This window comes from Prionailurus bengalensis, chromosome B2 (assembly GCF_016509475.1).
Source record: "Prionailurus bengalensis isolate Pbe53 chromosome B2, Fcat_Pben_1.1_paternal_pri, whole genome shotgun sequence".
Lineage (NCBI taxonomy): Eukaryota > Metazoa > Chordata > Mammalia > Carnivora > Felidae > Prionailurus > Prionailurus bengalensis.
The window spans coordinates 91,757,075-91,784,061 of record NC_057349.1 but is presented as its reverse complement, the minus strand read 5'-3'; the positions used below and the strand labels follow the sequence as shown (position 1 = coordinate 91,784,061).

Here is a 26,987-nt window from a genome sequence, read left to right as displayed (position 1 = left end):
TCTCTCTCAAAATAGATATTTTTTTTTTAAAAATTAAATAAAAATAAAATAAGAGTTGACTTCATACATGAAAGCTATACCTACAAAACCCTTGTAGGAAAACAGGCCTGTTATTTGGCTTAAAAGTTCTAGCCTTACCAGTAGAAAGGAAAATAACTTCCTCCTAGGGCAAGAAACCTCAAAAAAAATTCAGAGAACCTTAAGAATAGAGGAATTTACCTAAACTGATTGACACAGGAGAAATCTGGAGGGAAGTTTTCCTAATTTGGTCAAATAACATCAGGTTTTAAAACTGTGATACAAGGTTACATACAAAAACTTGCAGTTAAAAGTTAATTCTATGACTTAGCAGCTGGAAAATGATTCCTAGCTTTAGATTTATAAAGCAAATTCAAGGAAGCCTACATAGTTAATTAAGACTTTTGCTACACCTATGTAAGTAATCTGGCCTAACTGAAGAGACTAGTGTTTTTGTGATAAAATAATATTTAGAAGCTATGTAGTATAACAAAGGGGGAGACACTCAGAAAATATTGCCCAAGACTTAGAAATGGATAGAAGGATTCCTGGGTGTTCTTCCAGTGGAGGGTTAGATACTGTCTAGTGGATTATCTAGGGATTATCTGATTCTATAAGAGTATGCATTGTCTGATTTTATACTGAGTAAGATATTAAGAACCCTGTAGACATAAACATTATCTTAGACAAAACTGATAGTGGTATAAATAGGTCTTGTCTATAACAATGCAAATTAAGTTTACATGTTAGAGTTAAAATGATTTAAAACCTATAGAAAAGTTTACTTCAAACATTATATTTTATAAACTATAAAAAATCAACCATTTTTACATATATTAGCAAATTCATTTTTATATTTCCAATTGCTTCAAATTCTTTTTTGAATAAATCTTAAAAATAAAATATTTGACACATGTTCATTTATATTCTCATAAATGTCATATTTTTAAGTTTTAAAAAATATTCTTTAGGACTACAATATTTAGGAAAGTGTCTATGTACCCCCAACATTTAATTTTTCTTGATATCTCCTAACAGTTTATCTTGCATGTATATTGCTTATAACACTACTTTCTTTTTTTCTTTTAATATTTATTTATTTTTGAAAGACAACGACAAAGACAGAGCATGAGCAGTGGAAGAGCAGAGAAAGAGGAAGACACAGAATCCGAAGCAGGCTGCAGGCTCTGAGCTGTCAGCACAGAGACTGACGCGGGGCTCAAACCCACGAACCGCGAGATCATGACCTGAGCCGAAGTCCGACGCTTAACCGACTGAGCCACCCAGGTGCCCCAACACGACTTCCTATCACAACAATATATATTTTGATAATATCAGGGTCATATTCTCTACATCTAGAAGTCTCCTTCCTCAACCCACGGTGTCATATTCCATCCTGAAAATGTATATAAAATACAAAGTCAGTAGGAGAGCTCATATAGGCAAAAATTGTCACATCCCTTGTAATATAGTGGATGAAAGAACAAAGAAGTATATTAGAACACTGATTGAGTACTGCAATGTGTTTTTCTTTTATAAATATGTAAACAAACTCACTGAGCAAAAGACTTATTCAATGGATAAAGTACTGAATTAAGCTCTTCAATGCTTTTACTATTTCACTTGCTTATCTGACTCAGTTAAGTATTAGTTATAAATCATTCATCTCATTCTCTCCTTCACTGAATCAGTTATGTATTGGCAGTTTCTTGAGCACCTATGATATGCCATTCATTACATTATGTGCTCAGGAAAATGAGATGACTAAAACATCCACGTCCTCAAAATGTCTTGTTAGAGGAGTTAGGAGCCAAACAAAAAATTAAAATAGAGTGGATTTAGTAGTGTGCTTATCTTCTTCTACAAATTCCCTTCAGTCTTTTCAAATCCCTATTCATTCTGTCAATCTAAAAATCTATTGGGGCATCACTTCTTTATGGTATTTTTCTAATTCTTCCCCATTCCAGGAATACAAGGTTGTTTTAAAATGCAAAAAACAATTACTGTAGTACATCTTATCAGCAGAATAAAGGATCAAAGCAACATGACCATCTCAAAGACTCAGAAAAAGCATTTGACAAATCTAGTACCTCATCAAGATAAAAACATTCAAAACTATGAAAAAAAATATATATAGGCACACATGGTTATGGATTCTGAGAACTCCCATGATCTGCCATCTGCAAGCTGGAGACCCATGAAAGCCAGTGGTATAATTCAGTTTGAGTCTGAATGTCTGAGAACAAGGGGGGCTGATGATGTAAATCCTAGTCTGAGGTTAAAAGACAAATGTCTCAGCTTGAGTATCTAGGAGAAGATAGAATTCAACCTACCTCTGCCTTTTGTGCTTTATTTGGGCCCCCAACAGATTGGATTATATCCACCCACCGTGGGGAAGGTGATTGCTTCACTCAGTCCCCCAATTCAAATACTAAAATACTAATCTCTTCCCGAAACACCTTTACAGACACACCCAGAAATAATATGTAACTAGAAATCTGGGCACCCAGTTTCCCAGTCAAGTTGAAACATAAAATTAACTATTGTAGATTGTCTTCATTCTGATATGGGACAGCTATTAAAAAACAAACAAACAAACAAAAAAACTATACCTAATACAATGAGAGTGAAAGACAATGTTTTATCCCTAAGATCAGAAACAAGACAAAATGTATACTCTTACCACTTCTAGTTAACATTATACTGGAATTTCTTGTATTGTCAGGGGAATAATGCAAGAAAAAGAAATGAAAGACATTTGGACTGGAAAGGAAGAATTAAAACTATCTCTTTTTTTGAGACATAATCTTATATGAAAAAATTCAAAGCGATCTACTAAAAAACTATTAGAACTAATAAATGAGTTTAGGCAAGTTGCAGTATATCAGATCAATATAAAAAAATCAATTCTATTTCTGCAAACTGGCACTGAACAATCTGAAAATAAAATTATAAAAACAATTCTATTTTTAATAGCGTTAAAAAGAATAAAATACACTTATGTAAAAATACATTTTTAAAAGAGGCACAACATTTATATAATAAAACTTTATAACATTTCTGAAATTAAAGACCTAAATAAATGGAAAAGCATTCCATGTTCAAGGATCAGAAGACTTAACACTGTTAAGAAAATAATTATTCCCAAATAGATATACAAATTTAACTCAATCTCTATTAATGTTCTACCTGGCTTTTTGCAAATATTGACCAGTTATCCTAAAATGCATATAGAAATACAAGAGGCCCAGAACAGTCAAAACAATCTTAAAAAAAATAATAATAATGGACTCACATTTCCTAATTTCAAAGTTTACTAGAGCATTCAAGATTGTGTGGTATATAGATTAGAGGAATAGACTTAAGATTCCAGAAGTAAATCCTTATGTTTATGAACATTTGGGTTTTCAAAAGAGTGTCAAAACTATTCAATGGAGAAAGAATTGTGTTTTCAACAAATGGTGCTGAGACACCTGGATATTGACATGCAAAGGAGTAAGTTGTCCCTGTTACTCACATCATACACAATAATTAACTCAAGGTGGATCACAGACCTACATGTAAGAGTTAAAATTATAAAGGCCTCAGAAGAAAATGTAGTATTAAATCTTTGGCCTCTTAGGTAAAAAAAGTCTTCTTAGATGTAATAGTAGTATCACAAGCAACTAAAGAAAAATATTTAAATCAGATTTCATCAAAATTAAAAATTTTTGTGCATCAACGGACATAATTAAGATAGTTGAAAGACAACCCAAGAATGAAAGAAAGCATTTACATAGCATATTTCTGATGAGCTATTTGTACCTAAGAAGTGTAAAGAACTTTTAAAATTCAATAAAAAGATAAATAATCCAATTTAAAATTGAGCAAACAAGCTGACTACATATTTCTCCAAAGACATACAGATGGCCAATGAGCACATATAAAAATGCTCAGTATCATTAGTATCAGGGAAACACAAATCAAAACCACAATGAGACACCACTTCACCCTCAACAGAATGGTTATTATCAAAAAGGTAAAAAGTGTTGGTGAGGATGAGAAGAAAACTAGAATCCTCTATACACTGTTGATGGTAATGTTAATTCATGCATCCATTTGGAAATCTGTCTAGGAATTCCTCAGTGAGCCAAACATAGAGTTATCATGATTCAGCAATTGTATTTCTAGATACGCACCCAAGAAATATGAAAACATATGTCCATTCAAAAACATGTATATAAATATTCATAGCAGCACTATTTATCATATTCAAAAAGTGTGGTAAGAACATGTAAGATCTCCACTTTTAGCAACTTTAAGTACATATTATAGTATTATTAATTATGGTGTTAATTATGTATTCGACTCTTTTAAATGCCTTATATCCACCATGTTAACGAGTGAATAGAAGATGCAGAAGTTTTCCTTCACAGTTCAAGAGTTATAATAACAGAGTACATTTAGAAGTAAATAAAGATTATGGATTTCCAGTTAAAAAGCATTTGAATAACTATGCCCAATAATTTCTCTAGTCACATCACAGTACATTATATTAATAGGCTAAGATACACCAAAAGATGTATCCCAACATGGAAAATTAACACAGACATCTTACTGCTGGAGTCTGAGAGAAATTTCTTTTTCTTTTTTTTTTTAATTTTAAATTGTTTTTTTTGTTTTTATTTTTATTTTTATTTTTATTTTTATTTTAGAGAGAAAGAGAGAGGGAGAGAGAGCATGAGCCGGGGAGAGGGGCAGAGGAAGGGTGAGAGAGAGAGAGAGAGAGAGAGAGAGAGAGAGAATCTCAAGCAGACTCCATGCTCAGCAAGCCTAATATGGGGCTTGATCCTGCGACCCTGGGATCATGATCTAAGCTGAAATCTAGAGCTGGACGCTCAACAAACGGAGCCACCTAGGCATCCCTGAGAGAAATTTCTTTTAACTACAAAGATGCTTCAACTGTATTACAAATAAATCATTTTATTAGAATAAAATGCTGCTGCCGAGTTGAAAGGACATAGGCACAACATTGTTTCCACCTGTACAGGATACTCCTTGTAAATTCTCTTTGTCCGATAAACAGCCATTCTTTGTTTTTGTGGATACTAATTTTGAGAGGCAGAGTATGTTTCCTAGTTCTCACTATTGTCTGGACTTCTGTGTTAATTTAGGGGCTACAAATGCTAGAAAATAACTGGGCAAGCAGTGATAAGAGGGGATTATCTGCCAGAGATAGGGGTGGGAGGGAGGCAGGTGATTGAGTAGTCCTCATTTGTCATGGAAATGTTGGGCCAACTAGAAAAGCAGAAGCAGAGTTTCTTCTCTGTTCAGAATGCTAGAAAGCTAGAGACTCTGACAGTAGGAGAACTCTGTAAGAAAAAAAGAAAAAACAAAAACAAAAACAAAAACAAAAACAAAAACAAAACACGTTTGGATACTGAAAATTGGACTACAAACTATACATGCAATCCTGCTTTCAAGCTGTAGTGGATACAGAGATTTGTTCCACTGGTTTGTGGTCTAGATCAAATCACCATCAAATTCTCACTTAGATTGAGGAAAACTAAAAACCGTTCAAGTAGGATCAATTAATATAGAAAGAAGTGTCATCTTGGTAATTCAAAGAAAAAAAAACATTTCTGAAAATGACTTATCAGTAGCGACAGGAGAAAAATGTGGGAACATATTTTTCAGTCCCAATGTGATGTAAGACTAAGATTTATAAAACAGCTGGAAACTCATAAAGTGAAACAGGTTGGGAATTTAAGTTTGTACAATGTGAGATATTAGTGAAAAAAACTAAAACATACTACCATTTTTAATCTTCGGTTATTGAAAATATGGCAACCATTTCTTTTATGAGAATTTTGAGTAGAGTTAACAGTTCTGTAAATTTAAAAAAAAATTATGTTTATTTTTGAGAGAGAGAACACGAGTTAGGGATGGGCAAAGAGAGAGGGAGGCACAGAATCAGAAGCAGGCTCCAGGCTCTGAGCTGTCAACACAGAATCCCCCATGGGGCTTGAACCCACAAACTGTGGGATTGTGACCTGAACAGAAGTCAGGCGCTTAACCAACTGAGCCACCCAGGCAACCCTTATAAGTGCCCTCCTTAACACCCATCACGTATTTAGCCCATCCCCCACCTGCCTCCCCTCCATCAATCTTCAGTTTGTTCTCTATAGTTAAAAGTCTTTTATGTTTTGCCTCCCTCTCTTTTCCCCCCTTTCCCTATGTTCATCTATTTCATTTCTTAATTTCCACACATGAGTGAAATCATATGGTATATATATTTCTCTGCCTGACTTATTTCACTTAGCATAGTACACTCTAGCTCCATCCACGTCATTGCAAATAGTAAGACATCATTATTTTTAGATGGCTGAGTAATATTCCATTGTACCTATATACCACATCTTCTTTGTTAAAAATTTTTTTTCAACGTTTTTATTTATTTTTGGGACAGAGAGAGACAGAGCATGAACGGGGGAGGGGCAGAGAGAGAGGGAGACACAGAATCCGAAGCAGGCTCCAGGCTCTGAGCCATCAGCCCAGAGCCCGACGCGGGGCTCGAACTCACGGACCGCGAGATCGTGACCTGGCTGAAGTCGGACGCTTAACCGACTGCGCCACCCAGGCGCCCCTATACCACATCTTCTTTATCCATTCATCAATCGATGGACATTTGGGTTCTTTCCAAATTTGGCTATTGTTGGTAATTCTGCTATAAACATCTAACAATCTTTTTAAATTCTTGGAACATTTGACTCTGATTTCAGGCAACTAATTTCATTGATTATCTTGTTACTGTTAAGAGAAACTGTCTGTCAAATTCACTATGCTTTTCCTGAGAATGTTTCTTGATAATGACTTTGTTGTTGTTAAAAATCTTTTTATGTAACAAACAGCTTTTCCACTTAGCTCTGCCTCAGTAAGTTGCAATTGCCATTTATGGTGAAATCTGTAACATGCCTTCACCCAGACTTTTATTCTTTACTGTTCCAGTTGTATTTGCTTCTCCATTTCTACTCAATTCTGCTTCAATACTATACCTTCATTTTAAATTTGAAAACTCGCCCATATGTACTTTTTAAACTAGAAAAATAATTTAATTATACTTTGTTTAAAATAACAGTATATATTTCAATTGAATTGCCAGTTGAGGCTTACATAGTTATCATTGTAACTTGTGTCATAATATGCATAGACTGCTAAACAAACACATTACAATGTTACATCAGTACACAGAATAAATAATTTGAACTGAATCAATCCATTGCCACTGATATCAATGATGTGTTTATGAGCAATACTAAAAATGACACAGGCACTGACCACATGCTCTATAATATAATATCCAACATGACACAAAATTGAAAACAAATATATAATTTTGTGTTTAATGGAAAAATGTCTTGCACTGCCTCAGGTTCAAATTTTCCCAATTAAATCAATTAAAATTAGATAAAATTTAAAATGTGTTCCAATTACAGAATGAATAAGTAATGGGGGTGAAAAGTACAGCATAGGGAATATAGTCAATGGTGTTGTAATAGTGTTGTGTGGTGGCATGTGGTAGCTGAACTTGGGGAGAGCACGGCATAACGTATGGACTTATCTAATCACCATGCTGTCCCCCTGAAACTAATGTAATAGTGTATATCAACTATACTTCGATTTAAAACAAGAAATTTTGTTTCTTGGTTGCACTAGCCACATTTCATGTATTAAGAGACATTCACATTTTAGTGAAAGCCATAACAAAACAAAACTCCGGTCCTATTTGTTAGCCTGAGATAGTGAAATTTCTTTGAAGCGTTTTGTAGCGAACTACTGACACGGACACTGTTAAAAGTATTCCCAAATTCAAAGAAAGAAGGTCAGGCAAAACACTCAAGTGTTTCTTTTGAGCTAGTAACAGTAGATCACTGCACACTCATTTTTAAGAGATAGCAGGTATAATAAATTAGGCCTGAGATTTGGAAAGAAACAAGGGTTAATAAGGAGTGAGAAGGATGGTAAGATAGCTATTGCCTGTCTACTGACAACACACATAAAAAAAGGAAGAGTTTAGCTACCATTTTTATTTTCAAAGTACAATTAATTTTGTTCTTCTGGCCATAAGAGTTTTACTCTAAGAACTACATCTTTAGGGCATCAGTGTAGAAATAAATGGAAGCGCAACTTGCAATGATTGGGCCCCGGAGAAAAAGCAGCTCTGAAAGTGAAGCCCAGCAGGCTGATGCCCATGCACAAGCTCCTTCATTATGATGAAGGTTACATCCCATGATCTCAGGACTCCTGTTTTCAAAAAATTACTTCTCAGACACATTTAAATAAAGATGTCTTTCTGACTTTGGAAGTTACCCTCCTGCTAATGCTAGTTTACTTGACTTCTTTAGAATAAATTTTGCTGGTTTTCTTAAAGTCACCTCTATTATTTTAACTCATAAACATAAATTGCTCTAGTGTTTTCCCTGGATTCCAAGGCAGATCTCTATCAGGAACATCAACATCTTCTTCAACATCATCAACATCATCATCTTCATCATCATCGTCATCAAATTTGGGTAGTCGTTTATCAAACATCTTCCTAAAGATTAGTATGTATCAGGTAGATCTAAAAATTGTTATTTTTAGACATGTTCCTTTCTTAGTCATGGCCTCAAGTCATTTTCTTCTATTTTGACAATATGGATACCTTGTTGTTGTTGCTGCTGCTGCCGCTGTTGTTGTTGTTTTTGTATTTTATTCTTTAAAGAAAGGCAGACTGCCACATGCAGCACCTCATTTGATGTGTCTGGGGTCTTGGAAGCTTGACCACCCTATGTTCTCCTACTAATGGACTTTGAGAGCCTATTTGGAGGTTCTAGCAGGGAGTGCAGCTGTTCGTTTACCCTCGACCAAAGAAAGTCCTCCTCTACTGGGGAAAGTCACCCTCGTTTCCTCTTGTACCCAGCACACAGCTTTGGGAGGGGCGCACATGGAGCGGTGGGGGAGAGAGATACCTGCCTAGCCAGTCAGATCAGCTGAATCGACTCCAGGGATCAATGGGGTGCCATGTCGCAGCCAGACCGTCATCACACCCAACTAATATGGATTCCTAATTTACTCCACTAAAATATATTTGCTAGAGTTAGGCTGGGTTAGTTTCTTCTAGTGTTGGAAGAAAAGGCTGATACAATAAAAATATCTGTGTGTGAATACCTAAAAAATATGAGCTAACATAGACTCCCTTGACACTAGCGTATCTTGGGCATCCTGGAATAACTGAGGAATGGAATTCCAGACTACATGCATTCAATGTCAACTGTATGTGACAGTACAGCCATGCAAGTGTTATTTTTCATTTATAGACATGGAAAGACTGAATAAACTACAGCTAATGTAGATAAAGAAAGATATTTCTATAGTCATTCTTCTAAATATAAGTTAATATGGCTCAACAGAAAAAGGTTAACAACTACTCCTATATATTTCTATTACAAGATTTTTTTTCTTTTTCACTTGAAGAAAAAAATTATATTAAGAAGTCTAAACAGACAACCTTAAAACTATCTCTCTACCAATTTTCCTTCAAGGTTTGATTAAAAGCATTTATTAAATTTAATATATGAAAGCATTAAATTTCTGATAGTTTAATGCAACAAACATTGAAAATCAATATCTCAATTGTTATCTGAGGTATTTAGGATATAAATGATTTCTTTGCTATGCATGTGTGTTTATATACAAACATATTTTGAAAGTTAGTGGGAGCATCTGGGTGGCTCAGTTGGTTAAGCGTCCGACTTCTGCTCAGGTCACGATTTCACAGTTAGTGAGTTAGAGCCCCATGTAGGGCTCTGTGCTGACACCTCAGAGCCTGGAGCCTGCTTCGGATTCTGTCTGTCTGTCTGTCTCTCTCTCTCTCTCTCTCTCTCTCTATTCTCCTCCTCTTACAGTCTGCCTCTCCCTCCCTCCCTCTCTCTCTCTCTCTCTCTCAAAAATAAAATAAACAATAAAAAGAAATTTGCAATGACTAGGTGAATGGGTTTGGAAATTAGCAACTGGCTTTTTGTTTTAGACTTTATCTCAAGAAAAAAAATATTTCTGAAAGTATCATGAACACATTCTTATAACCCTATTTTACTGATAATGAATCTCAGTATATGTGCTGCCAAAGTGAACATGCTGATAATGAATTTTTAAAGCATATTCCTGAAAAAAGTATCGCTACCTGTGTTCAGTGGAAATATGAGATATGTAAAGCTATATACAGGCTAAAAGTCTTTAACACTGAAACAAGAGAAAAACAAAATATAGTGAGTAAATAGTGGAGGCTTTTGTTACAGGATATTAGGATTTGTCTTTGTAAGTTGGACTTTGACATTTTTTCCTTTGTTTTCCTAAAATTCTATAGTTCTCATGAGTCATATGTATTATTTTTATAAGAGAAAAAGAAACTTGCTAAAATTACAATGGTTAATATTTATGGAGAGGAAGAGCAATTAAAAATGGGAGTTCTTCTATTTAAGCATTAATTCTGAGCATGAATTGTTTGTCAAAGTAAATCTCACACATTAATAAAAAGACCGTTAATTAAAAAACCATTAATAAAAAGATCATTAATTAAAATTGGATGTATGGATGGAGCTGGATTCATGATGCATTTTATCTTTTCAGCAGTGCAAGAGATTAATCTAGAATATTTTTTAATAATCTACAATCAAGATTAAATCACAAATCAAACATAAATGTAATTGAGTACCAGCTTTTGGCATTAAGCATAGGTAAACTGGATGTATTTCCAGGAATGCAAGCATTCATTTGGAGGGAAATGGTTTTATCTGCTACAGAGTTTATCAGTTCAACTATTAAGCGCCTTAAAATAAGAATAGCAGTAAGTACACACTGGGAGTTTATTACATGTTTAGTGCTTTATGTAAACAATCTATAAAACAGGTAATTAAACCCCCAGTTTAGCTATAAAAAGACAGAAGCCCTAGTTAGTTAAGTAAATCCCTAACAAGTGATAGATATATGATTTCATGACACAACCTAGTTTATGCATTTAATCATTTTGTTAAACTGCATTGTATTGATTCAACAATCATTTATATCCACTATTAATGCTACTTTCTAATTATTTGGTCTTTATTTAATTGTTTTTGTAATAAATTATAATGAAGCATAAACTCACAGTGTTCTGAAAGCAGTCAAGGGACCTACAAAGCAAACTAATTTATTGTGTAACCTCTAATTAGTTGTAATTACAATATTTAATAAAGGAAACACCTACCTTTAGAGACAATCAAATCTTTTCACTGAACTCCACTAGTGTTGTGGTATATACAATAGGCTAATGATAATCAAAAGCATTATTCAAATGCTATCAGGAAAAATAAAATTACAATTTATTGCCAGCCCTGAACTATTATTCCACTAGAACAGATTTAATATGGAAACTGGGTATAAGAAAAATAAATCATGTAACCATTCATAATTTAATTCCAATTAAAGTAGCATATCTTATTCCTATAGAACACACTCACTCATGATTGTGCATACACGTGCAGACACATTCCCTCATCTGTAAAGTTCTTTACTTATGAAACTGCTAAGGACTCTCTCTGAACACAGGAGGTCAATGAAAGTGCTTAACAGTATGCATTAGATATTTACAACTCTAGGCACTGTCAAAGTCAATAATATCCCAGCAAAAGAACTTGAATTACTTCAGAATCTGACCTCTTTATGACGAAGACATTTAGCATTAATGTTTAATCTAGCCAATATTGCTTTTTGAAAAGCAATATTTTTGAGGAATCTATTATATTCAGTTTGCAACTATCAACACCTCTAAAATTTATTTTGGGGGCGCCTGGGTGGCTCAGTCAGTTAAGCGTCCGACTTCGGCTCAGGTCACGATCTCGCGGTCCCTGAGTTCGAGCCCCGCGTCCGGCTCTGTGCTGACAGCTTGGAGCCTGGAGCCTGCTTCCGATTCTGTGTCTCCCTCTCTCTCTGCCCCTCCCCTGTTCATGCTCTGTCTCTCTCTGTCTCAAAAATAAATAAACGTTAAAAAAATTAAAAAATAAATAAATAAAATTTATTTTGTCTTTTATCCAATCTATTGGGGTAGAGAAAGGGTATAAAAAAGAAAGGATGCTTTATGAGCTGTGTTTGCTATTGGTGAATATGAGTGATGAAGTAATAAGATGATTTACTATCAGAAGGGCTGATGATCCTACATTTTGCACACTTCCAAGGGGGAAAAGCAGTTCTGTTTTGTCTTTAAATGAAAGTCTATACAGCAAAGATGGAAGCAGTAGTAACAGTAAACCTCATTTTGCTTTATGATATAATGAGAGAACCTACTTAACTACATATAATGTCTTTAATCAGCTCTTAATATCAAAGAACAAAGTGGTATTTTTGCTATTAGGACTTTTGGAAAAGAGATAGGAAAACAAATGAACAAAAGAATGTTCAGCTGACCAAATGTGATAATTAGCTTAAAGTGTATTTGCAACAACAGAAAATAGCACACACACCCCCACCAAAAAAAAAAAAAAAAGAAAAAGACATCATGGTGCATGAAAAATCAAGAACATTAACTGCCAAGGGCGTAAGGGTATTCTGGATTAAGTACAAGTTTCACAGTATTCACTTTAGCTAATGGATAATCTAAAAGGATAATATGTTTTTGTTGATACTCTAAAGTTTGATTCCCCCCTACACACACACACACACACACACACACACACACACACACTAAACATGATTAATAGATCTTTCTTAGCCACAATCCCAATTAAAATAATTTCCTCAAATAATTTACAAAGCAGAGAAACTGGGTGTTTTGTTTGTTTGTACATTTGTTTTAGAAATACCGAATGATGCTTTTATGCTGCAACTTACATAGAAGAGAAGTTTTCATCTTAACTTTTTAACTAACAAATAAAACATTACAAGTTTTAAGTGACAATTTTTATATTTACCTAAGCCTATATTTTTATGTCCAAAAATATGCCTTTCCAAGTCCCTTGCAAATTGTTGCCTAACCGGTGGCTATAAACTCTTACAGTGACAATTATCCATTATGCAGTACTTGACAGGCCAGCTCTACGTTGCTCTATTAACTGACTTTGAGTTTTCTCACTCCCTGTGGGGCCCTCTAGCCTAAGATTGATGAGGTGCAATGTGGTGTTTGAGCTGCCATGCTGACTTGACAAACAGCAAGAGTGGTCCCTGCACAGAGTGGAGGAGGGAGGGCAGAAGAGAGACAGAACCACAGTGTATCCTGGAATGACAACAGCCTCATGCACTTGCCTTTCAAGGCAATTAAAACATTGTTTCTCAGATTTTACACTTCAGTCAAACACAAAACTTCTTTCTTCAATTAGAGTCCCAAAGCTTCATTGGTACATATTGAAAATTAGAGAGGGATTAAACTTTTGTCCCTCAGACATTTTAGAGAAGCGGAGATAAAAGTTGCTGCTCTTTCGAAGTTTAAATACACTGAAACTCTAATAACTTCTTATAATTCCCCAAATGGTGTTATCGCTTACTTTTTAACTATTGAATTCACTCTGGCAGAGCTAAGGTAATAAAACCCATCATCATCTAATTTTCCCAGACAGCTTGATAGAACCAATGTTCTTAGTATAGATAAAGTGTAATGAAGCACTTTCTTTCCCATAGGAAAGTCTTCAACTCATATGCTTTGATGCCAACTAGCCTTCACATCTGCTGTTTCACCATTGATAGCTGTAACTTGGCATGCTAAACTAGTGTCTGATGAAGCAGCTTTACTCAAAGGCACCATTTTATTTCTTGCAATGGGAACATAGTAAAATGGTGTTGGTTTCCTGTAGGCCTTATGCAAATCCCTGTAATAAACATAGGATCAGGCCTCACATACAATAAATTGTGTGTTAGTGAGGATGGGGGAGAGAGACAATCTCCCTGGGTGAAAGTAACCCCCTTACTATGCCAATAATTTAAATGTATTATAAAAAATTGGTTTAAATATTAATTTCAAACATGACTAATATCAAAACCATATTAGATACTAATAAAAATATAACAACACTTTTAAAATACCAACTTTGCTTTTTTAAACAAAATTTTGCTATTTAACCTAATGTTAACATTGATCCATTACCTATAACTCGTATCTTAAAAGCAATGATGAAGAAAAAAAATATTTGGGAGAAAAGAGAAATGGTATGGCTACAAAAATCTTTGCTAAGATATTTCTTTTAGATTTCTAGAAAAGCTGTCTGATGAAAAACAAAGAAAACATCAACTTAGACAGATGAGTATTTCAGTAACAATATTAATCACTAATCTAAACTGACTGCTAGGATACATTGGTGTTCGATCACGTAAAGCTTTCAGGGTTTGTTTCATTAAATATGCAGAGAAATCAAAACAATAAACCAGATTATATGTGAACTTGAATACATGAAACAGAATTCAAAATAAAGTTTCTAGGGGCGCCTGGGTGGCGCAGTCGGTTAAGCGTCCGACTTCAGCCAGGTCACCATCTCGCGGTCCGTGAGTTCGAGCCCCGCATCGGGCTCTGGGCTGATGGCTCAGAGCCTGGAGCCTGTTTCCAATTCTGTGTCTCCCTCTCACTCTGCCCCTCCCCCGTTCATGCTCTGTCTCTCTCTGTCCCAAAAATAAATAAACGTTGAAAAAAAAAATTAAAAAAAAAATAAAGTTTCTATTTTTTCTATGTAATCGTTGAGTCACTACTTAATTAGTAACTTGCAAGCAAGTTGGCAAGAACAGTTTTTGGCTTGGAAACTTAAGTATATCTGGTTTTCCATCACCCACATTAGAGCCATGTGTGATGAGAATTTGGTTTCAGTATAGATATGCAGAGGGATAATGAGGAATTCCAAAGGAACACAAAAAAAGATATCAATTAGAATTGTGTAATAATTTGCCCCCACCAGTTAACATAGGTGCATTCTTTCCACAAGGAAGGAGTGACAGTAGTTCACCAAATACTACAGAATAATCCTGTCAGCTCAGGAAACAAAACTACAGGAGCCCAAATCTCAAACTGTTGTGCAGAATCTAACTCGATATATAATTACAAAGTAAGGTACTTCTCCACTTCTTAATCTGGTCCCAGTTATAAACACAAAAGCCACATATATAATAATCCTTCCAAGACTTTAATATGCCTGCTTACTGGTCTCTAATTTCTCCTCCCTCCCGCACAGTGGAAGAACCTGCAATAAGACTTACAAAGAAAAGGTGAATGTATTCACTCCCTAGTTACCACAGAATATATATTTTCTCAACTTTTACTCAGAGACACAATGAAGGTCAGGATTTACTCCACCATAATTCCCTGAGAAAGGAGAAAGCTCTAGCTGTCTTCATCCTGCTACAAGTCAATCCTTACGCCTACCAACTGGGGACTTCCAGGAACAGTGTCAGAAATGATGTAATTAGATTATTCACTCTCAGCAAATCTCTTTTGAACAAAAGGTAAATAATTTGAAAGAAGTAAGAGTACATTCAACAGATTTATCATCATTTCATGCTTCTGTCTGATATTTTGTGAATTCTGGGTTTCAGAACAAAAGAATACCCAAACTAATATGAAAGAAATGAAGTAAATGCAATTAGTTATTAAATACAGATGCCAATAATGAAGGGATTATTTATATTTCAGACAGGGTTAATTTAACCCTTCCTGCACACTGGAATCACCAAAAGAAGTTATAAAAAAAACTCAGATACCAAGAATCTCACCTCCAAATATTTTTAATTCCTTGGCTTGGAGACGGGTCTGGGCCTCAGTATTCTCTAAGAATGATTCTAATGTTCTAATGTGCAAGCAGGTTGAGACTACTGATTTGAACCAAGGGATGTTTTAAAGATTTTTGAAACTTAGTGAACGATATACCCAAATAGGACAAAATAATGACTATCCCTTGAAAAAGAAAAATTGACGTAAAAATCAAGACTATCTTCTTGCTTGTCAGAATAGCGTGATCGCCTACCACAGATAAGACCATATTCCTATATGACATCCATGCTGTCCAGTCCCAATGCTTGCAGCCCACCCACATCTACTATTTTGATAGATAAAAGACTGGCCCCATAAGCTGAAGTAGTGCTTTAACTGAGGACACAGATAAGTAATCAGTATCGCTAACTTTATTTATCAACAAATAAAAACTGTTAAGTCACAAAACTTTGATGCCAATATACATGTGCTCATATTAATATTCCAGTTTTAAACTAGTTTCTAGGCACAGAGACTATAGCCCCCATGTGAAACCCAAAGCTGAAGTTTGAGATCTAAATTATTGAGGAGAAAAGGGCAGTGTCATTGCTAAGCATAAATTGACTCCAAGTAAAGACACATGACTTGAAAGCAAAACTAGGTGGCAAGTTAGTAACACCTGTATAAACGGGACAACTCTTTTACAAGCAAATATGTAAGAAATAATCCCTGTACTTACTGAGGTACGATAATGAATTTCTAATTATTATATTGTCAAAGAATCCCTCCTGGATAGTGGTGGAAAATAATTAAAATACATATAGTAGTAAATTTGGTATGCAGTGAAAGACATATCCAGTTTCTATCCACATGCAGATAAATAGTTATTGAACCCTTTCTTTGTGATGACCATACTTAACTGGGAATTTACTACATAAACTATGAAAGGCATTTAAAGAATAAGTTCTGGAGATCTAATATACAGCATTGTGATTAAAGTTAGGAATACTGTATTATAAACTTCAAAGTTGCTAACAGACTAGATTTCAATTGTGATAATGATTTGATGGAGATGTTAGCTAATGCTACAGTGATAATCATACTGCAATATATAAATTCATCAAATCAACACATTATACACCTTAAACTTAAACAAGATAAGTCAATTATATCTCAATAAAAAAATAAAATGAATTCAAAAGTCACTTTAGATTATCTTTCTCGTCGTTGTAACTATTTTAGGTCAATTTTATGCATATACAAAATGAAACTTTCAAAATATTGTACCACCAATATAGTAAGAGGAAACTAAAGACTCATTTCAGAAAAACCCTTTTGCAATGTGAAAAGTACACTACAGATGCCATTTTGAAAATTTACTTCTGCAATGTATAAATCTTTTCATGGTAAATATATTATACTTTCATTGCTACTGCTGCTTTAAATAAAAACAACAAACAAAAATTATGTTTTTGAGAAATAAAGAATAATATGAAAAATGTCTAATGAATGGTATATGTTTCTAAATCCATTTATTAAGTACATGCAGTAAACTGCCAAATTTTTTACATTCTATCTCTCAACTCAAAAATTACTTCTGTTCTTTTGGCATTTAAGAAGCAAAACTCACTCAAGCTTTTGAAAAATCATTACAGGCATGCCACACAAGCAATTCAGGCTTAAAAACCTATACTGCCACCCCAGCATAATTTAATTTTAGAAGACCATTGAACTGATAAGCTCAGAATAAGCAGCAGATTATAAAGAACATGTTATAACTATATCTGCCCCAGTGGCTTAAAGCAAATGTTTTAGAAATTTAATATGATCAAACAGTTGGGGTCATGTGGGTGAGCCAAAATGACTAATGCACTTAATTCTTCTGAGTAATGATGGTTATGCCATCATATCTTTAGCTATTACTTTTATTGTTGATACTACGAGTCCCTTGGTTATTGCTTTCATAATTAATAAGTCACTTAACCTCTCCATGGCCCAGTTTCCTCATCTGTTAAATGAGCATAATGATAATTGCTTCCTACCTTCCTCAGGGGTTGCAGTAAAGATTAATGAGTTGGCATTTAGAAAGTACTTTGAGTTCTCCTAAAGAGGGAGACTATGCACAAAGAAAAATAAAACAAAATCCTCTGTGGCTAAGTACCAAAACATAAAACTTTTACTCCAGATGGATTAATCCACTTGCTTATATTCCTAACACTACAACCTATACTTCCAAATAAACTGACTTTTAACTCAAAGTCAAAAATGGAAATGCCATAGAGAGCTACATATTTTGAAAAGAAAAACTTTTTTAGTTCTACAGATTAGCAAAATTTGAAAATAATCACACAATCTACCTAAAACTCTCTGTCACAGGTTTTCCATCAATGGATGCTATAGTCATTGTGCCATGGGATAACTGTACAGAATTAGGTAAAAGAAGTGAGTTGGTGCCATAAAGAGAACCTAAATACGAAACACTGATTTAGGGTCACATACTAAATTACAATGAAATCATTAGAGAGAAAATTGGGAAATAGGAATCAATGAAAATAGGGGGAAATAATATTTTTAAAGTGTGCCTTGTCGTAAGTTAAAAGATTGAAATGCAGTAATAATCTTTTGGACTTGGCCAAAGAAATGTCTACACAAAATGACAAAATATTCAAGGAATCAGCTAGTTACTTTCAGCTACATGGGATAAGGTAGTACAAGAAAGAGATCACTCATCAGAAGCACAACAAAGAGAAGGAGGAGAGGGAAGAAACAATTTAAAAGAACTGGGCTGTTTGCAACCAGTACTTAGAGGTGATATTGTAGAGTTAGAATCTGCATGGTTGGGTAATTTTAAGCATTCCTAGTCTTCAGTGTCTCAAGTCAGTAAAAGTTCTCCGAATTGTTCCAACAGGGCACCATTTCGTAATTAAAGAACAAATTATGCACGTTGCTCGAGGTACTTCGTTCAGCCCTCTGAAAAAGTTAAGGCAATGCCTTGTAGATTTTCTCCTCCAGCAAAGAGCTTCTATTCCAAAGTAACAATTAGTTTAGAGAGAGGCACATTTGAAAAAGAACTGTCCCTGTGGTTTTAGATTATAAATGGACTCACTTGGATACATTTGAAGGCCACAAATGTTTAGCCAAAATGGTATTGGCAAAAGCACTGTCACCCTGGTGTAAGAGAAACAGAGTCTGTTCAAAATGTACTAAAGTCTCTGGGCTTCCAAGTTTCTAGAAATAGGACTGCTGACTTGTAAGCTAAATAAAGGTTTATGTTACACGCCACTAAGAGATTTTTGCTGTTTGTCAAGCAACATCATTGTGGTAGTCGATAACTAATAAAGCCCAAACCATATGCAAAGCCTGTGCAGGGAACTAGAGATTCAAACGTGAATGATACAGATTCAATCCCTGCTATGCAGTGTGGTATAGAAACACAGGAACCAAGAAGACAGCTTGGGTTGAAAATTCAATAGGAACCAAAGTAAAAAGTGCTCAGAGAATATAAAGGAGTACCTTACCCAAACTGAGTAGAACAGGTAGGGGAAGGATCATGAAAATTTGATAAGTGAGGCATGAATTAGTATCTAAGGAATAAAGAGAATATAACCAATTTGGTTATAAGAAGGGACAGGGATGGGAAAAAAAAATGTGTAACAGTCATTGGAGAAGGAGGTGCATCATTTACTTGTGACAAACCTGGGAGTAGCTGCAAGTGTGAGAGCAAGTGGCTATAAAAGAAGCCAGACCATGATGATGAGGCAAACAAAGGCAAGAAAAATGTAACATAAATTAAATCTCCTTACAGCTTGCAGCCCACTGACACTTACCTGAAACATGTAGAGCGTGACCTTCCTCAAAGAACTCATGGCCGCCTTACTTCCTTAATGTTTTTGTTTTATTGAAGACCAGAAGTAACCTAATCTTAACAGTAGCTAGCCCCTCAAGGTTCTGAAAGCCTTGCTTTCAAATTCCTTAGAGACTTACACTATCCCTAACTCCCTCTAACTTAAAAGTATATAATCAACCCCAGGGCAGCTCTTTCTGCCCATGGGTCCTGTCCCCATATTTAATAAAATCATCTTTTTGCACCAAAGACGTCTCAAGAATTCCTTTTTCACCATTTGCTCAAGACTCTCAACAATGAGGTGTCTACAAACACACTGAGAAGCCAGGTTTATATCCTAAAGCAAAGGGGAGAGGGCAATTTTGGAGGACTTTAAGTCACTCTGGTAGCAGCATAGAGAACAATACAGACAAAATTGGGAGAAAGAAAAGTTAAATGGTTACTACAAAACCCTAGACAGAGATGACACTCGTTTTCATAACCAGGACAGTAAACAGTAAACAGGAAACAGTAAAGGAAACAGTAAAGGAAATAGATATATAGGAGATAGAATGGACAGGTGCAGGCAGTGCTTGGAGATATAGGAAATATGTTTAAGATTTAACACAGTTCTTACCACATAAGAGATGATCGGTAATTATTTCTTGAATAAAAATTTGATATCTTACAAATGAACATGTAATTGAGAACATAAGGTGAATGGCAATACTGCCTAAAATAAGACATCTTAGTCATTAGGTTAAAAAAAGGTTAAAGTTAAGGATAAATATTTTTTATATTAAATATTTTTATAGTTCCCTTTACCTATACTTTGCAATAAATTCCCCAAAGAATTGTTAAATGCACCTCAATATACCATTTCAAACTACACAGTCTAGAAAAGAGCTCTCATAGTTTCTTTTTATTTCACTTACCAAATTACCTCCTCTTCATGACAATAATTATCAGAAGACTGAAGCAATTTCAATTAGATAAACATGATGTGATCTCTTCTTAAATCTATTTCAAAATTATTTATCCTACTGTGGGCCATAGAGACATAATTTACTTGACTATGTTTAAAATCATCCTAAATTCTGAATATTTTTAATTAGCCATGTATTTTAGTGATGCTAATATATAACCTCCGTCAAGCATTTACTAGATGGTTAGCAAACGTGTACAGCTTTCATTTAATATTCATATAATACTTTCAGAATGGTCCTGTTAGTCATTCCAATGTAGAAATGAGGAGTCAGAGGTTTGCACGGAATAGTATCTTACCTAAATACAGCCATTTGTGGTGGAGCCAGGAATCAAGCCCCAGTTTCTCTGATTTCAGGTTTTTTTTTTCATTCATAACAATTATTCTGAATTTTAGATTTTATTATCAGAAGCATTAAGTGATATGCATTGTATGTTTGATACTGTTTAAATTTCTTACAATATACGGCAGAACTTCTTAAAATAACCATAAAAAAGGTATCTCCTTTGACACCATCTTTTTTGGAAGGACAGACTGTATTTGTATACATAGCAAGCTTGAGATTTCAGGTAGACCAAACCCAGAGAGAGAATTGTCAGGAATTGGAAAACCTGAGTCATGCGTTGCATAGAAGCAAAGTGATTCAGCATCACTTTGTAAAACATAGGACTCACTTTGAAAATACAGGGATTCTCAAAAGAAACCATAACACCTACAGGCTCTCACTGAGTTATTTTTGAACATGTGATCTGTATGTATTCATTCTCCTAATCTTTATACTTCGGGAGAAAAGAATGTGCTTGTTGCTTAGTAACATTCTGTGTAGTGTTCAGCTCTGGGGTAAGATTTCAGTTGTACTACACCAAGTCCCCAGATTCCGAGAAGGAGGTTTTGACAACTCCTTTATTGTTTTTCAATGAAATCCCTGGGCCTTCAGCTATTTTATCATTAAAATATGATTAAGAATATATATTGGTGATGTCATACAGTTTTCTGCTGTTTATAAAGAATAACTCTGAAGAACTACCATCTGCTCAATTTTGAGTTACTTTACCAGTCATGACTTTACATTTATCCCTGGGAAGAATGCGCATGGAGTGTAATGGATATAAAAGAAGAGAAGAAAGAACTCTTCTTGAAGACAATATACACGTAAGCTCAATAAACAAAGTCAAGCATGTTCTTTGGAAAAAGGATTATTTAATATTAGAGAATGGCATAACTCTGTGCTTTTGCAATACTGAGGACTTACCCCTTTAAGGTCAGGTTATCTTGAGCCAGCTCTTCTTGCTTGTAGTAACAAAATTATACCATGCTTTAAAATAATTTTCTGGAACTGAGCATTCCAGAACAATTAACTAACAGCAGGGTCTTGTTAAATTTGTAAAAACAAGATGGAAATTCCTTTAGAAATCAATGCCTTAAGGGTGCTTCCTAGAGTGTTTGTATGCATTGCTGTTAATTAAGAAATAAAAGAATGGTATCAAATGTAAATAGAATACACACACTAGTCCCTGGTTCATTGTGAAGTTGCAAAATGAGCATGCAATTACTATAATTCCAGATTGTTAAGGAATATATATATTTTTAAATTTTATACCCATGGCTGGTATAAGTGTATAATTTAACAAACTAAAATATGAGGTTGAAATTAGTATCATTTAGGGGTACACTAAAATAACTAAAGAGAAGTCAATATTTAATGTATTCTTTTAAATTCTAATTTTTTTTCTAATTTTAAAGTAAGAATTCAGCATGTGATAAAGTTATCAACATAAGGTAATTGTCAACTTAGTGATTATCACTGTGTGGTTTTTACTGTGACTAGTATGGATTCCAGAAGGCCTTAATTCTACAGAAAGAATGTCTGTGCTGTTGGAAACAGAAAATTGTTCTATGTCAATTTTCTCCTGGTGCTATAGGTACCCTTGCATGTGAGAGAGAAAACAAGGGCTGAAAGAGTAAGAAGAAAAGTCAATAGCAAAGAAAAGTGAAGGTAGGCAAAAAAAAAAAAAAAAAAGAAACTAATACTGTATAATTTACCTAAAAAATTAAAATTAAAAAATTATTTGAAAGTTTTTAAAAAGAAAGAGAAAATTGAAAAGACTGAAAAGACAAAATAAAGGGGGAGAGAATAAGCTGAAAGATAAGAAAAAAATAATTTTTTAAGTTGATTTTCTAGAGATAAACCTTGCTCATGGTACAAAAGAACTTTGAAACAAGATATTTGAGTCTTCTGGAATATAAAAAATAAAATGAAAACTCTGATGTATTTTTGAAACAGAAATAGTAACTTCTGATGTCAATCAAATCACTTGGTTTAGATACTTGGTGTTTTTTAATAAACTCTATTCAAAAGTCTCTTGAATACTATAATAATTTTAATGCATCCCACATTCACTCCCTACAAAGTTACTGACACATACAATGTGCATTTAGCATTTCAACAGATGATTTCCTTTTCTAAAAAAAACAAAACAAAAATAAAACAAAAAAAAAACCAAAAAACAAAAAAACGCTATATAAGAAAAGCTATCTTTATTAATTCTGAATATTCAATGGGGAAAATTGATCAGTTGTAATTAATATAGTCAAATGGCACTTACTGATCATAATATTTTGCTCATTTTTGGTTACTCAACAAATTTGATTAAATAATAATGATTTTCCAAATAAATGTAAAAATACACATTTTAAGCTTTCGTCTAGCCATATGAGATACTCACTCTGAAAATAATTACATTTTAAGAATTATATAGATTTGACTAAACAATCAACCTATCTCATTCTTTGGATATTTATGTCCTCCAGAACTCTAGAAAAAGAGATGATTTAGTTTTGTGAGAATTTTTACAACAAAAATTATATAATTTTTGGCAAAGTTTGTGTTTTAAGTAGCATAAAACCCAGTTCCATGATTGTTGATATAGTCATCCAACTAAACTATGATCTCCTTAAAAGTGAGAAATAGATGTTATTTGCTCTAGAAGACCAATATGTAATGCAATTTCTGGTACTCAACAGGTACGTGATGAATGTTTGATGAGAGAATTTATTTTATAGTTTGATTCAACTATTTAAAAAAGTTACCACTTCTGCATACTTAAACTTCCTATTACATTTGTATGAACAGTGAAGGAAAATACCAATGCTTAAAATTTTGCCTGACATACAAAGAATTTAAAAAGACTTAGTACACTTAGCATAAGTCATACAGAGAAAGACAGATACCACGTTTTCAGTCTTACGTGGATCCTGAGAAACTTAACAGAAGACCATGGGGGAGGGGAAGAAAAAGAAAACAAAGGTTAGAGAGGGAGGGAGCCAAAACATAAGAGACTCTTAAAAACAGAACAAACTGAGGGTTGATGGGGGATGGGAGGGAGGAGAGGGTGGGTAAGGGGCATTGAGGAGGGCACCTGTTGGGATGAGCACTGGGTGTTGTATGGAAACCAATTTGACAATAAATTGCATATTAAAACAACAACAACAATAACAACATCAAAACAAAACAAAAAGACTTGGTACAATATAAAAGAAATTACGAAGTGATATTGACTCCCTGAAGTGAAATCACCCAATTTAGAGTACGGTATTTTGGCCCAATGAGATCAGCTGGAGTAAGAAGAAAGGGAAAATAAAGAGGGTAAGATACTCTATATGCCTGGAACCTGGTTCAAGCACTTTCCATTCAAGTGTTCCACAGGACTGTCCCTCTGGAAACCATTATGAGTTCAGTGGTATAGCTCCTTTTCAAACTCTGTGCCTTACAGAACATTAGATGAATGTGCATCAACAAGAATTGTTTTGGCTTATTTCTATCATTTATTTTCCTTCTTTTTCTGTAGGCTTGTAAACAAGCCTTGTTTCACCTTAACAGAAAGAAATGTGTATATAAGAATATTATGTATGTATGTAATCATTCTATTCCTCTGGAACAGCTAAGCCTGGTAGAGTCTGAATCTAATACTATTTAATGTATATTAACAAATATATATTAATATATAATCAATACATTGTATTAATATATTCATTACATTAGGCATATATTGATATATATTATATATTAACTATATTATGTTTAATGTAATTAATATACTAATATATTAATATATACTAATAAATGTATAGACATTTACATTCAAAGATAAAACCTTGTTGAGAAAAAAAAATGTTGCCATGGGCAGAATTGCCTTCGAACAAAAAGGGAATACTTGCAAAGCAAGAACTCCTTGCCATTTGCAAGTATTAAAATGTTTTGCCTTAATGACCGTGTATTTAGTTGTACACATACCCCTCCATCCCCTGAGGAACCTGATTATTTTTTACTATTGATTATTATTGATTGTTGATTATTGAGGATTATTGACTATTGATTATTCTTCACAAATTACAGTGTTGCTACATCCTTACATCCATTAAGAGAGGGAGATTTGTTTGCACTCTATCATTTTAATATGTAAATTGTAGACAATCAGTAGGACTTACCTTGAAAAAAGTCATGGTTGCACCATCCTCCACCGCACCATACTCTATCTTGGTTTGTTTAGCTAAATCATCAGCAGAGTCAATAGGGGATTCCATGCGCTCCACTGTCAGAAAGGCGGCTAAGTTAGCAGTATACGAAGAAATGATGATAAGTGTGAAAAACCACCAAATGCCTCCCACTATCCTGGTGGAGAGCGCTTTGGGCATGAGCTCAGAACCTAACAGAGATTGGGGGGAAAAGGTGAAACGAATACAGAGAATTTGATCAGCAGTCAGGTACTTTTGGTCACAGTGGCAGAATGGAATCACTGTGTAATAAAAGCTTAAATCATAGGTTCACACATTGCTTTAGAAAGCAAGCAACAACCATTGGGAGAGCAGAGGCTAATTTCAGATAATAAACCATCTCTTAGGACACTTGTTAAGTATAGTGGCAGGAGACTTAAGTTCTATCTGAGACAGGACAGATTAATAATAACCCTTATAAAAACAGCATTAGAAGGGAGAAAAAAAAATATCTCTAGTTTATAAACTACTTGTATGGCTTTTCATATTCTTGTTAATTACTTTGGTTTTAGAAGAAATGATTTAACATACATTCAAACCCATTTCTTAACACGCTTTATATAAAGTTTCATTTTTTGATGTGCATGAAAGCATAAATTTTGTCTATTTTGCCATTTTAAAAAGTTATGTGTTATAAAAATAAATTTCAATTACCTATATTCCTTGAGATATGAGGTTTTAGTCCAGGTTTATTTTGAAATAAGGTAGTAAATTATTTCCTTATGTACAAACAAATGTCTCCCATCACTATAGTTATCCTCAATGAGAAGAATCAGAATCAGAATAAACATATTGTCACAAATTTATTTTTACATATATATAAATATTTCATAAATATATTACAAACATGGCTGGAGTTGCCTGCTCATGCTATTAATAAGAGAACGGGATCCAAGAATTCTATTTTACTTTTGATTATTATTAATTTAATTAATTTAGATTTTAAAATAAAATCCTGACAATTTTAAAGTCAAGTCTTATAGCTTCACAACATTGTTTAAATTATGTGCACTATTTACAGTCTTAATGTGTAACTGAATACATATCAGCATGCATGATTTTTTTAATAAGAAAAGTATACTAAATTTATGAATATATGTAATATATTACTATGCACTTTTAATCATTTTAAATCCAAAATCAAGAAAGCATTGGCTACAAATTAATTTTTAATAGGGTTTGAGTAAAATGGAATGAAGCATAGATGGACTCCATTTGCTGATTTGTTGACAGTCAGATCTTTCATATAATCACTGATGCAGTAAGGCAACACATCTTTAGATGGAATGAAAAATGCAACAAATCATTCATGTTAACATTGAAAAAAAGCGATATCATGACCAGAATAGATCAAAACAGCCCATCTTACACTGCAGTTCATCTTACCCTTGTAATTTCAAACAAACAAGCAAAATTTTAAAAAGCAGACAGACTTGGACATGACAGCCAACTCCAGCTCCAGACTCTGCCTACCATTCTGTGGGAGGGGAAAAAAATAACAGAAAACAAAACAAAACAGAAAAGTACCTTTCTGATGTAGTTGCTCCTAGGCCCTGTCAGACACACACTCGAACACTGAAATACTAAAATATTCCCAAGATGATCAGCAGCAGCTTTGGCTGCCCATTCTACTTTTTTTTTTTTTTTTTTCCCTTAACAACAGCACCAGTAAAGTCAAACAAGACCAGGAAGGAAAAGAACAGTGGAGACATTCGACAAAAAAGGCCCAATTACCACAAGTTCGTATCTTACCCAAGGACTTAAAGCGAGTACCTCCTAGGTTTGTGAATCAGAGCCTGGTTAGGGGCTGACTGTCATGTACTCAAGGTAACGTCATGTCCAGCACTATATCCCACTAATTCCTGGGGAGCTGGGCATCAGCCAGTTTAGTA

General features: G+C 34.2%; 1 protein-coding gene across 5 annotated transcripts in view; it reads right to left on the bottom strand.

The window, feature by feature from the left end:
* Positions 1–26,987, bottom strand: part of GRIK2 (glutamate ionotropic receptor kainate type subunit 2) — a 662,286-nt gene that overhangs the window by 103,273 nt on the left and 532,026 nt on the right. For all 5 annotated transcript variants that reach the window (XM_043592013.1, XM_043592015.1, XM_043592014.1 and 2 more), the window contains one exon: positions 25,030–25,247. In XM_043592013.1, coding sequence (XP_043447948.1) covers positions 25,030–25,247 — 218 coding nt within the window. The remainder of the gene's footprint in view (positions 1–25,029; positions 25,248–26,987) is intronic.